This window comes from Panulirus ornatus, chromosome 73 (genome assembly GCF_036320965.1).
Source record: "Panulirus ornatus isolate Po-2019 chromosome 73, ASM3632096v1, whole genome shotgun sequence".
In the NCBI taxonomy this organism is placed as follows: Eukaryota; Metazoa; Arthropoda; class Malacostraca; order Decapoda; family Palinuridae; genus Panulirus; species Panulirus ornatus.
In genome coordinates this window covers 8,115,982-8,129,779 of record NC_092296.1, presented here as the reverse complement: position 1 = coordinate 8,129,779, position 13,798 = coordinate 8,115,982, and the positions used below count along the sequence as shown (strand labels likewise).

The window sequence follows — 13,798 nt, the reverse complement described above, 5'->3', positions numbered from 1 at the left end:
TATAGTCTACAAAAGCAAGGAAATGCAATATACACTACTGCAACAGCTGTAAGATATATATACAGGTCGACGAAAGAGTAGCAGGAAATATACCAGACACCGGATGATTACGAGAAATATACTTGACGTTGCAAAAAGTACTGAAATATATGCCCCCCCATAACCGAGGCAAAGCCACGTAGTGACGTCAGGAGACAGCCAAGACAAATGGCGAACGCGAAGACCGCGCGGGAAAATGTCAAGGTGGCGACCCTGACTTGGCAACTCTGCAGGAGTCCCGAGGGGCCATGACAAAGCTATACTTATCAGTTGGTAAGGGCGAGGTGCACGCTTACCCGCTGTGTGTGCTGCGACCTTAGTGGGGATAAGAGTCTCATTTCTTCGTCGATTAGGTTCCTGTATAAGGAAGACGTTTGCTAGGACCCCCACAACCCCCCCAGTTGGAGGTTGGTCTGGGACCAGGGCCAGCGATAGTGGTCTGGGGACCCACGGCCTCCAACACTCCAGTTAATGTTTCCGTGGATGGCAAGATGCAATACTGCAACAGCTGTTAGTATTATTATTATTATTATTATCATTATCCTTTCATACTATTCGCCATTTCCCGCGTCAGGGAGGTAGCGTTAAGAACAGAGGACTGGCCCAATTCTCTGTTCCTTCTTTTGGAAAATTAAAAAAAAAATGAGAGGGGAGGATTTCCAGCCCCCCGCTCCCTCCCCTTTTAGTCGCCTTCTACGACACGCAGGGAATACGTGGGAAGTACTCTTAATCCCCTATCCCCAGGGATAGTTAGTATTATTATTATTATTATCATTATCCTTTCATACTATTCGCCATTTCCCGCGTCAGGGAGGTAGCGTTAAGAACAGAGGACTGGGCCTTTGAGGGAATATCCTCACCTGGCTCCCTTCTCTGTTCCTTCTTTTGGAAAATTAAAAAAAAGAGAGGGGAGGTATTATTATTATCATTATTATTATTATTATTATTATTATTATTATTATATTATTATTATATTGATGTTATTTGATTTCAATGATTTTGTAATGATTTATGATTAAGTGGTATTTTAATGGATTATCATTATTATTATTATTATTATTATTATTATTATTATTATTATTTATAATTGATTGGTATTTTGATGGAAGATTATTATTATCATTATTATTATTATTATTATTATTATTATTATTATTATTTACTAAGTTTATAATTAATAGTCATAATTAATGAATTCTCTAATCCTCCTCCTGTTAAAGATATCCCTTGAAGATCATATATTACAGACAGTAACTCCTTGTTCTTTCTTTTGTCCTTTATAATCCCAAGCCACACATAGAGGGACGCTCTTGTAGAGTCTTACAACATTATTTGAACCCTTCTTATTCCATGTGTTGAAGTTGGATCCTATTTATATCCTCGTAGTTCTCGTGCTGACCCCATTTCACTGTTGTATAGATGTCCTTACAGACTTTATAATGGTAGTCTACCATTTCATTTCACTATAGGTCTTCGCTTGACCCCTAATTTTGTACCAATGTAAACACATTCGGATCTTATGTATTACCACGCCACTCACGCTCGTTTCACCTCCGGCAGGTGAGCCATGGACGCTGCTGGTGCCCAAGAACTCCGGGTTGCTCAGGGGCGGGAGTTTCCCGAGCGGGAAGGAACCCTCGGTGAAGATGTTGCTCAACCACGTAATCCTGGGACATGTGGTAGACCCGAGCCAGCCCCCGAGGGACAGACTCACCACCCTGGCGGGGACGCCCCTCATCTTCACCACGGATCCCCGTATGTATCCCAGCTCCACCGTCGCCCTCCATACTCACGGTCCGCCAATGAGAGAGAAGGGTTTTAGGCAAGATTTAGACTTGGGGATAAGGTCTCCGAATACAGTTAAATGGTCAGGGAGTTTATATATATATATATATATATATATATATATATATATATATATATATATATATATATATATATTTCATACTATTCGCCATTTCCCGCATCAGCGAGGTAGCGTTAAGAACAAAGGACTGGGCCTTTGAGGGAATATCCTCACCTGGCCCCCTTCTCTGTTCCTTCTTTTGGAAAGTAAAAAAAAAAAAAAAAAGAGAGAGGGGAGGATTTCCAGCCACCCGCTCCCTCCCCTTTTAGTCGCCTTCTACGACACGAAGGGAATACGTGGGAAGTATTCTTTCTCCCCTATCCTCAGGGACTGACAATATACATATATATATATATATATATATATATATATATATATATATATATATATATATATATATATATATATATATGTGTGTGTGTGTGTGTGTGTGTTTTATGTACGTATGTGTATGAGGAGAAAACAAAATCCATTTGTGATTAGACATTTCTTGGATTTTTAGTTAAACTTGGGGTATTTAATCAGGATCAGAGAAGTTGAAACTGTAAACTGTGGGAAAAGGTAGAAACTGGATTATTCTTGTTTTTCCCCAGTAGTCATTAGTAAATGCTGTCAACAGGATGGGAGTGTTCAAATTTCCTGTCGGTCACCAGGAAAGGTTTGGTAACTTGACTTGAGTGGACCAACAGTGTGTTGTTCTCAGAAGCGAGTATTTCAATGCACAGGTCTTATTTTTCCGGTGGCCGCCTCGGAAGTGTGGCTGGGGTTGGCTTGCCCATGGTGGTGGTGTGTGGAGCGGAGGTAAGGTGTTGTCCACACATCACGCGTCGCCCAAGTAAGCAAGACGAACATATGTTGTCGGTCCTTGAAGCACAGAGCCGCGGCTTCAGTCCTTCAGCAACATTTGAGATTGCTCTCTGGGGGTTTTCAACAGCATTACACCTTCTCTAAATGGCAAGACCTTATCTCCCCTTCCCAGAAAGGTTCTAAGGGCAAGATCATATCTCCCGGAGAGGTTCTAAGGGCAAGACCATATCTTTCCTTCCCGGAAAGGCTCTAAGAGCAAGACCATATCTTTCCTTCCCGGAGAGGCTCTAAGGGCAAGACCATATCTCCCCTTCCCGGAAAGGCTCTAAGGGTAAGACCATATCTTCCCTTCCCGGAGAGGCTCTAAGGGCAAGACCATATCTTCCCTTCCCGGAGAGGCTCTAAGGGCAAGACCATATCTCCCTTCCCGGAAAGGCTCTAAGGGCAAGACCATATCTCCCTTCCCGGAGAGGCTCTAAGGGCAAGACCATATCTCCCTTCCCGGAATGGCTCTAAGGGCAAGACCATATCTCCCCTTCCCGGAGAGGCTCTAAGGGCAAGACCATATCTCCCTGGAAAGGCTCCAGGGGCAAGACCATATCTACCCTTCCCGGAGAGGCTTTAAGGGCAAGACCATATCTCCCTGGAAAGGCTCCAAGGGCAAGACCATACCTCCCCTTCCCGGAAAGGCTCTGAAGATATGGAGATAATGATATTTCTCAAGGTCGCTCGCAGCGCTGCGCACCAGAAGCCAGGATATGTGTGCCGTCAGTCTAGTATGTCGCGATGGATCAAGCTACATCCTTGGAGTTTACCTGTTGGCATGAGCATTGGTCTGATGATGTCTGGGTTTTCTGGATGTGTTGGTCAACGTGAAGGGGAAGTTCGGGACTCGAATCCAAGGTCAGAAACCGCCTGTTGGCATGAGCATTGGTCTGATGATGTCTAGGTTTTCTGGATGTGTTGGTCAACGTGAAGGGGAAAAGTTTCGGGACTCGTATCCAAGGTCAGAAACCGTCTCCAGGTTTTGGTCAAGGTTAGGGAACCTCATGAAAGGGTCTGGAAATTTGATTTAAAAGTTTTGGCAGAGCTGCATGAGAGAAGGTTGTCATAAAGCAGTTCGAGCAATTAACCATCCAGGTCGAACTTGACTACACGACCCACTTATATACATTGCAATGTTGGTTCACTTTCCCCTCCTCTCGAGGTATTACTTCGGGGTTCTTAACTCCCAAGACATGGCTACTTGTGTGCCCTTTCCTCGCCATTTGACGGAGCGCGTAACATTCTGCAAGTTACTGCGTCACATAATGACTGTGTTGACATTCGGAAATCAAAGATGGTTGGGTTGTTACCTGTTTTTTCCTCTATACGAAGCCATGGACCTCTATCCCCTCATGTCTGTGGCCTGGTGCTTTTCCAAAAAGGCAGGTTTTCCATTTCCTCCAGAATTTTGATATTATTTTTGTCTTTTGTTATTTCTACTACTTCACATTAGCAGCTCCTCACATTCAGGTCGAGGTCAGGCCACGATGTGGACTTCTGTCTATGACGGGAATCTCCAACGTGAAATGAGAAGAACGGAGGTGGTCAACTTAGTGTCTCAGTCCTGCATTATCTTACCGCCAGTCCTGCTGCATAATAGCCCTGGAGAAAGCCGGCCCATTGGTGGACTGAACCTCCTCCTTCCACGACACCGCACGTGACTGAGTTTATTCCTCCACGACACCGCACGTGACTGAACTTATTCCTCCAAGACACCGCACGTGACTGAACCTATTCCTCCAAGACACCGCACGTGACTGAACCTATTCCTCCAAGACACCGCACGTGACTGAACCTATTCCTCCAAGACACCGCACGTGACTGAACCTATTCCTCCAAGACACCACACAGTTAGATCTACCCTGAGAGTGTAGATAGGGAGCCAGAGTGCATGAGAACCTGGTGGTGGATTGTGGAAATTGCCGGACAAGCTTACGTATTTTCGTTGACTTGGAACAATCATATGGAACGTATGCCCCTCTGGAGGACATCAGGTCTTGACTAAGATGAAGAGGCCAGAGGTATAGACACACACACACACACACACACACACACACGCCCAATACCACTCGAGCTGTGACCCGCGTGATAGAAAGGAATGCACCCCGTAGTGGGTCTTGAAGGCTGTCAATACTATTGTTCCATTGTTATGATGTGTCGAGCGTAGCGTTGCCACAGAGAGAGAGAGAGAGAGAGAGAGAGAGAGAGAGAGAGAGAGAGAGAGAGAGAGAGAGAGAGAGAGAGAGAGGATGACGAGGCAACGCCCCAGAATGCCAGACGGGGACAGTCGGAGGCGGGGGAAGGTGAGGTGAGGTCAGCGAAGACCTTACGGCGTCATGCAGGGCCACCAGGAGGAGGAGGAGGACGAGGCTGCAGACACACACACACACACACACACACACACACACACGCCCGACTGAGCATATATACATATTCACAGCCTGCGGGAAAAACGTCCCGGCGTCAACCTGAATTTCAGGGGCCCTTTGAAGGATGCTGCTGGGGCGAACCAGCTGATGATGTTAAGTCGGGCTTTTATGCCTGTCCACAGACGGGAGAGATCTGTATCTTGTGCGATAGCATGTGGATCACGGAGGGGCCGGTCTGTCCCATCACACCCAAGGTTTCCAAAGATAAGAAGCCCGTCCCATCATACCCACTTCCACTTCTTCGGCTATGTCTAGTATTATAGAAACATTTCTATAATACTAGACATAGCTGAAGAATGGTGACAAGAACACACGAAACCAAACCCGCAGAAGTGGGTGATGTGAAGAACTCGCATCGCGATGACCCAGCCTGTATCTGTGACCATGTTTTGGTGCCAGAATCCTCGACCCTGTTGAAGTGTACGGGGATGGATAGCCCTCTTGAAGGGCGTGGTGCTGCTGGTGGTGCTCTCCATGACCCCTCTGTGATGTTGGAGACCATCAAGGAGGGAGGGCGTGGTGGTGCTCTCCATGACCATCTTGAGTGTGTGATGTTGGTGACCATGGAGATGATGTGGTGATAGTGAGTTGCATGATCAGCATGTTCAGCATTGTATCAGAAAACATGCACTTTCCTGTGCCCTTAAGGTGGGGTGTTTAGTGCTGCTTCTTGCGTCCATAATGGAACAAGGTTTTCTGCTTTTTTCCATGTACTTGTTTTACTTGTTGCTGAGGGGAACTATTAATCTGAGGAGGTTGATGTGTTTATCGTGGGTGATCATGTGTACAGACTGTTAGTATGATGTTACGCATAGGTTCGAACCCTGGTTGCGGCCGTCGGTCCACAGTCAACCCAGCTGTTCATCCTCCCCAAGGGGTTGGACGCTGAAATGGGTACCTGCTTCAAACTAGAATATATATATATATATATATATATATATATATATATATATATATATATATATATATATATATATCTTTCATACTATTCGCCATTTCCCGCCTCAGCGAGGTAGCGTTAAGAACAGAGGACGGCCTCTGAGGAAACATCCTCACCCGGCCCCCTTCTCTGTTCCTTCCTTTGGAAAATTAAAAAAAAAAAAAAAGATGAGAGGGGAAGATTTCCAGCCCCCCCGCTCCCTTCCCTTTTAGTCGCCTTCTACGACACGCGTTAGCGAGGTAGCGTTAGGAACAGAGAACTGGGCCTTTTTTGGAATATCCTCACCTGGCCCCCTCTGTTCCTTCTTTGGGAAAATTAGAAAATATATATATATATATATATATATATATATATATATATATATATATATATATATATATATATATATATATATATATATATATATATATATATATTGATTAGGGCCTCAGCTGCCCGTTCTGTCTCAGAATATTGAACCCTTTGACCTCAGTAGTGTGGTGGTGGTAGTGGTCAGCTCATACTGTAGACCCACAAGGTTCTGGTCAGCCAGGCGAGGCGAGACCATCATATTCAAAGGTCGTTCCATTGTGCTCCAGGTTATAGACGTGTGCCTTGTAGGACCACTTGAAATGTTTCAGTTGCACTGAGATGTGTCGATTTGTAACCCAAGTTGACGATGTGTTTCATTTCGTGAGATGTGTATCTAGCAGAGCAGAACCTGGATGGAAAGATATTTCCATGACGGGGGAACAAAAAAAAAAATAGTGCTATTGTGAAGTCACTCCAATGTTGCTCTTGTTTTACACCTTCTTTAGCCTCCATACCCACCCAGTGAACTGGACCCGCACGCATAACTTTATCATTAAATTCCAGCATATAGGACACGCTGTCTTATTAGACCCTTGCACCCAGGGCACACTATTATTAAACCCTAGCCCCCCATCCCCCAGGAAGTATTATTGACAAACCCTAGCACCCAGGACGAACTACTTTGTCATCATACCCCTAGCACCCAGTATCATGCTAGATGGTCATTAAACCCTAGCACCCAGGACCACTATCAAAACCCAGCACCCAGGACACACTCCCATTAAACCGCATCACCCAGGACACACTCATAAAATCCTAACACTCAGGCACACAATTAAACTGAACTGTTATCAGGTACACATAAGACTCCTATTTTTATTAGTCTCGCCCACCTTCTAACTTAGCATCTGTGAAAGCTTCCCTTATAAAGGTATACTCTAGCCAGGAATTATTATCAAGAGGGCGAATAAGATTATTATATATAATGGAGCACAGAATGAGTTAAGTATAGGGCGGTTTTAGGGAAGGTGCAGGATTTGTAAAAGAAATCTTCATTTTGGAAAAGGAAATCTTCAGTAAAGAAAGGAAAAAAATACAATATTGAAAAGAAAATTTAAGTTGTATTGCAGCATTCATGGACCTCGGAAAGTGATCTGGTGAAGTGAACTGGACTGATTTGTGGGAAAGTATTCGTTGCTTATGGTGCAGGAGGAAAGTTATGCATGTGTGAAAGTGGAGGATTGCTGTCAAGGCTTTCCAGTGAGTGTCGGTATATATATATGTATATATATATATATATATATTCCCTCAGAGGCCCAGTCCTCTGTTCTTAACGCTACCTCGCTGAGGCGGGAAATGGCGAATAGTATGAAAGAAAAGAAAGATACATAATGCGTGTGTCATTTTTATGTTAGTTTTTAATCGCTGAAAATTTCTATTTATTTTTTTTTATATATAGATTGACAGGTGTCTTACACTCATTGGCGTTAAGTTTCATTTCTGTCCCAAACATTAAGATACCGTCAGCGTGTTGAGGGTTGACCGCTTCTTGTGGTGCCTAGAGTCACTTTCAGTTCACACCAGGTGCACCTAACCGAGAGCCTATGTCTCCGCTGTTGGGCACTAAGGTCAGACGTCTGGTGGGTGGGGGAGGAGGAGTGAGGAGACCTGTTTTGTGTGTGTACTGGATGACAATGACGTCTATGGCCTCACAAGTTGGAGTAGTCATCTCGAATTTATTCATGGCGACCGAGACACCATATATTTTTTCCTTAATACGTTCAAATACACACGAATTCATAGTTTACGAAAGTTGAGAGTGTGATATTCAAGGTACTTGCCTAATTCTTGATAATAGGATTAGTTCACGGTGAAAAAATATGAAAGGAATAGATTATACAGTGAATTAAAGCGAGCATGAATTAATGTATTTGGAAATAAACCACTTGAAAGGAAGTATGGTCAGTAGTAGTGGGGCCAGGTGAGGATATTCCACAAAGGCCCAGTCCTCTGTTCTTAACGCTACCTCGCAAACGCGGGAAATGGCGAATAGTTTAAAAGAAAGAAAGAAAAGAGTGGGAATTTATATGCATACCCGGTGGCAAGGCGAACTTGGAAGTATTGATACTTGGGGTTATTGTATAGTTTTTCAAAATCAAAAAGAAGTAGTGAAGACCGCTTTGAAATATGGCGATGGAGACGCTCAATAGAGTGAGCTAGTAAAATGTCATCCATTAGTCTGTGTACGAGAAGTTGAGAACGTGAAATTATCAGCCAACGAATGCAGCAAAACCAACCCCCGGATCTAGTTTACCGTCAGCGCTTTATCAAACGTACCTGATTTGCCTTCAGCAGTCCTTTTGTTATGAGCCTACTGGTCACTCTGGAATTTCAAGGTTACGTTCATGAAAGGAAAAAAAAAAATGAGAGTCCATTGATGTTCCACGCCCAGCCTATTCTACCAATGATTTTCAGTTAGGTTTTATCAGGTCATCTTTTTTTTTTTGTCCGTTAACCCGGTTATGAGTCGTCAGATGGGTTTATGGAATAGCCCACCACAGCCGGGCCAGTATATTACCGTAACAAAGCGACATGATTGGAATATACTTCATCAATGTTTGCTGTTTCTTGGTTCGATCTTCCTCGCTCCCAGGGTTCCGTCAAGCGTAGCCAACCACCAGACACGTAGTAGTTTCCGCATATTATATACAGACAGCGTCATCAGCTTCAACATTTTACGTTACTTTTTTTCTCCAGTCGGTTTGTTGGCCTTAGATTATATATATTGCTTTCCCTTATCAAAAGAACAGTTAAACTTGGCTTTACATGGTTCGAGTAGATTCCGGTTTAAGTTGATGAAAATGGAAACTTATTATGATTCATATAACCGGCTTCGAATCATTACCAGGAGTGGGGGGAGAGAAAACACTTGGGTACACACACGCTCAAGTGCTTAAATGGTTGAGGCCCTCACCGTTGGTGGACTAAACCAACCACCTGATACACACTTGAATCCTACCTCCACCTAGCGTTTTTGTCCCGTGCAGCAACTGTAAATGCTGAGTAGTATGCAATTACGTAGACATTTTAAGCACAAATTGACCTTTCACATTTATTGGTACTTGAAAACCTGTAAGTGTAGAAATATTACTCAATGATATGAAAGATATTGTAAAAAGAAAAGAAAAATAAAGGCTGGTGTAGTCACGCGAGGTGGGCTAGGCTAACTGCAGTGTCCGACGGGATCTTTGGTTCTATGACTAGGATAAATGTTTCTATGCAGGTTGGTGTGAGTTTACATATACACGTAAGGAGTAAACGAAACACTTGACTGCTATGAAGCTTGGCTAAGAGAGAGAGAGAGAGAGAGAGAGAGAGAGAGAGAGAGAGAGAGAGAGAGAGAGAGAGAGAGAGAGAGAGAGGTTTAAGTAGGAGTATAAGGCAGCCCCCCAAGTGCCGAAGGACCCTGCGCATAGCGGACTAGGTGTGTGGGAAGGGCGCCTTCGTTTCCCCCGGTGTGATACATAACCACGGCGATCATAATGGCCTTGCTGGAGCCTACACACTTCAGGTTTGGGTTTTTTTCCAGATTTCAGGAGGCCACTCGCCTAGAACAACAGATAATTCCCAGGCGTTGCCTATCCCTAGGATGTGTTTATTTGCCACAGAAAGAACCCCACGATACGAGAGATGACTAAAAAGTGATAAGAAATGATAATAATAGTAATAATGATAATATTGACCGTTGCCTATCCATCGGATGTGTTTATTTGCCACAGAAAGAACCCCACGACACGAGAGATGACTAAAAAGCGATAAGAAATGATAATAATAGTGATAGAATAATGATAATAATATTGACCGTTTTTAGGGAAAGTTAACTGATGGGTCGTTGGTTATCCGGGCTCTTGGTGTATCATCTGTCAGGTGGTCAAGGTCAAGTATAACCACCACTCAGAACATCTTTAACACCTAATTAAGGTTTCAGAGATGATTCCAAGACTGCATATAAACACCTCATTATGTATATAGTCCTTGAATTGATGTTGATAACATGATCTTATAATGGAGACGTAGTTTTTTTTTTTGTTGTTATTAGGCACCAATTACTATTTGATAAAGAACAAAATTCACATTGAACAGATTTTAAATTACAGTTTGGTATATATAGTATCATTTCTTGATCGTGTGTGTGTGTGTGTGTGTGTGTGTGTGTGTGTGTGATTCCCTTCATTGATCGGCATTCCCAGGCAGTTGGGGTGTCAGTGCATCATGATTCTGCAAAATCAAGACCTTATGGAGGAAAATTTCTCAATGACTAGGGTCAGTGGTTGTAACGTACCACACCCCCGTTATGATACGAATGAGAGAACCGGTCCATTCAATTCTGGTTGCGCAGGTTCATATGATTTATAGTTAAATCGGGAAATTTATATTAGTGTATCGTGTAAACCAGTCATTTGATATATATATATATATATATATATATATATATATATATATATATATATATATATATTTTATTTATTATACTTTGTCGCTGTCTCCCGCGTTTGCGAGATAGCGCAAGGAAACAGACGAAAGAAATGGCCCAACCCCCCCCCCATACACATGTATATACATACGTCCACACACGCAAATATACATACCTACACAGGTATATATATATATATATATATATATATATATATATATATATATAGTTTTGGAAAGAGGGGCAAGTATGAAGTCTGTTGGGGATGAGAGAGCTTGGGAAGTGAGTCAGTTGTGTTCGCTGATGATACAGCGCTGGTGGCTGATTCATGTGAGAAACTGCAGAAGCTGGTGACTGAGTTTGGTAAAGTGTGTGAAAGAAGAAAGTTAAGAGTAAATGTGAATAAGAGCAAGGTTATTAGGTACAGTAGGGTTGAGGGTCAAGTCAATTGGGAGGTGAGTTTGAATGGAGAAAAACTGGAGGAAGTGAAGTGTTTTAGATATCTGGGAGTGGATCTGGCAGCGGATGGAACCATGGAAGCGGAAGTGGATCATAGGGTGGGGGAGGGGGCGAAAATTCTGGGAGCCTTGAAGAATGTGAGGAAGTCGAGAACATTATCTCGGAAAGCAAAAATGGGTATGTTTGAAGGAATAGTGGTTCCAACAATGTTGTATGGTTGCGAGACGTGGGCTATGGATAGAGTTGTGCGCAGGAAGATGGATGTGCTGGAAATGAGATGTTTGAGGACAATATGTGGTGTGAGGTGGTTTGATCGAGTAAGTAACGTAAGGGTAAGAGAGATGTGTGGAAATAAAAAGACCGTGGTTGAGAGAGCAGAAGAGGGTGTTTTGAAATGGTTCGGGCACATGGAGAGAATGAGTGAGGAAAGATTGACCAAGAGAATATATGTGTCGGAGGTGGAGGGAACGAGGAGAAGAGGGAGACCAAATTGGAGGTGGAAAGATGGAGTGAAAAAGATTTTGTGTGATCGGGGCCTGAACATGCAGGAGGGTGAAAGGAGGGCAAGGAATAGAGTGAATTGGAGCGATGTGTTATACCGGGGTTGACGTGCTGTCAGTGGATTGAATCAAGGCATGTGAAGCGTCTGGGGTAAACCATGGAAAGCTGTGTAGGTATGTATATTTGCGTGTGTGGACGTATGTATATACATGTGTATGGTGGTGGGTTGGGCCATTTCTTTCGTCTGTTTCCTTGCGCTACCTCGCAAACGCGGGAGACAGCGACAAAGCAAAAAAAAAAAAAAATATATATATATATATATATATATATATATATATATATATATATATATATATATATATATATATATATATATGCGTGATGTCACCTTGCTGTGACGAGAAATGATTAATACAAATTGATTTGTTTTTAATTGTTTTTTAGATTTTTAGTGATTACTGTCATAGTAAGAAAAAGTAGTATTGTACATTCTAGTCGCCGTTGAAGGCTGGAGACAACGAAATTAATTACGAGGAGGAACTGCCCTTTCGCCTTTAGAATATCCCCTCCCCCCCTTTGTCTGTCAACTCTTAATATAAACGTTAGAATTTATGTTATTGGAAGAACACGGGTCAAGTCAGGCAAATTTTCTTCAAAGCATTTTGCTGTTTGATGTGTCATCTTTGTGGTGTGTCTTCGAGTCGCGCGCGCGCGGACCAGCTATGTTGTTTCTGGCCGCGCACGAATGGCTCTTTGTTGTCACTAACTCGTGTTGTAACGGACCACATACGGACGGCCAATTTCATGGACTAACATCGTTGCCATTGATCACGGACGGATGGCAATGTGATTGAACCGACTCGCACGAGCGGCTGGTGTTATAATAACCGACCACGCGCTGATGGACGGTCTAACAACCTAACCACACACCAATGGTAGGGTTGTCACGTACCATCTACGGACAAGACCATCGCCTCAAGTACCGTCATGTCTCTCCCCTCGTTCAAAACTTAACCTTTCGTCAGGTTGTTAAATTCCCTGAAGGCATCCAGTGGCTTAGGCTGTGGTACGACACGACACTTAATATATCCTCGTAGAAAAACTTGCTGTCATCCATCATTCATCTAGAGAAAATAGTTTATCTTTAAACCTTTTTCAAAGGCGAGAGAGAGAGAGAGAGAGAGAGAGAGAGAGAGAGAGGGTGAGTTGCCAGAGACGCGCGTCCGTCTTGGTTATTTTGAAACGTTATTGTGCGAGAGACTCTGTATCTGGGATCACTCAAGAAGAAGTAGGAGGGTCGGTCGGCGAGCAACCAGCATCTGTCTCTGGTTACCAGGGACGGGACAGGCGCACGCAGCAGACGACGTTAGGGTGTGTCGGTATAATTCAACTGCCACGCGAAAATAAAGGTATTTAAAAATCTCCACTCCCCCCAGGGAAGTTATGTGAGATTTTTTTTTTCGTTTCTTCAAAGGTCCTGTGTTGATTCCTAGAAGTGATTCATACACAACATCGATTAATCTTCAGGTAGTAGTCGTTCGGGTGTTATCGTTCGTGGGGAAGGCTGCGAAAATCAGTGGAAAGTGTGTTGTTAATTTCTTTATATGAATCATGGAAGGAATGGAACATTGCAGCCGGGTTTTCCCAAGGAGGCGAGATGGGGCTTGATCTTTTGTTATACTCGAAATATGCCACCGTTAATGTCGTCTGCTGCATCTTGCCACTCGAGAACTTTGGCCAGTGTTTGGTTATTAACAATATGGTTAGTTTAGAAGGGGGATTATATCAACTATTTAAGATTTCAGTGATCGAATTCCCTATTTTTTTTTTTTTAGGTGCAAGAACACTTAAGACTCAAACTAAAAGGCAAATGGAAGTGCAGCTCGTTGTGTTATAAGTCGTAGTACGTCGTGGTAGGTGTTACAGTGTTTACATCAGTTAACTTGGTTTAGCGCGTTAGAAACTTC

The 13,798-nt window shown here is 43.2% G+C and overlaps 1 protein-coding gene across 1 annotated transcript in view; it reads left to right on the top strand.

Annotated features, from left to right (window-relative positions):
- The window catches only part of LOC139748294 (uncharacterized), a 136,984-nt gene that overhangs the window by 69,187 nt on the left and 53,999 nt on the right, over positions 1 to 13,798 (top strand). The window contains exon 2 of the mRNA XM_071661281.1: positions 1,600 to 1,794. Within this exon, the coding sequence (XP_071517382.1) occupies positions 1,600 to 1,794 (195 nt within the window). The remainder of the gene's footprint in view (positions 1 to 1,599; positions 1,795 to 13,798) is intronic.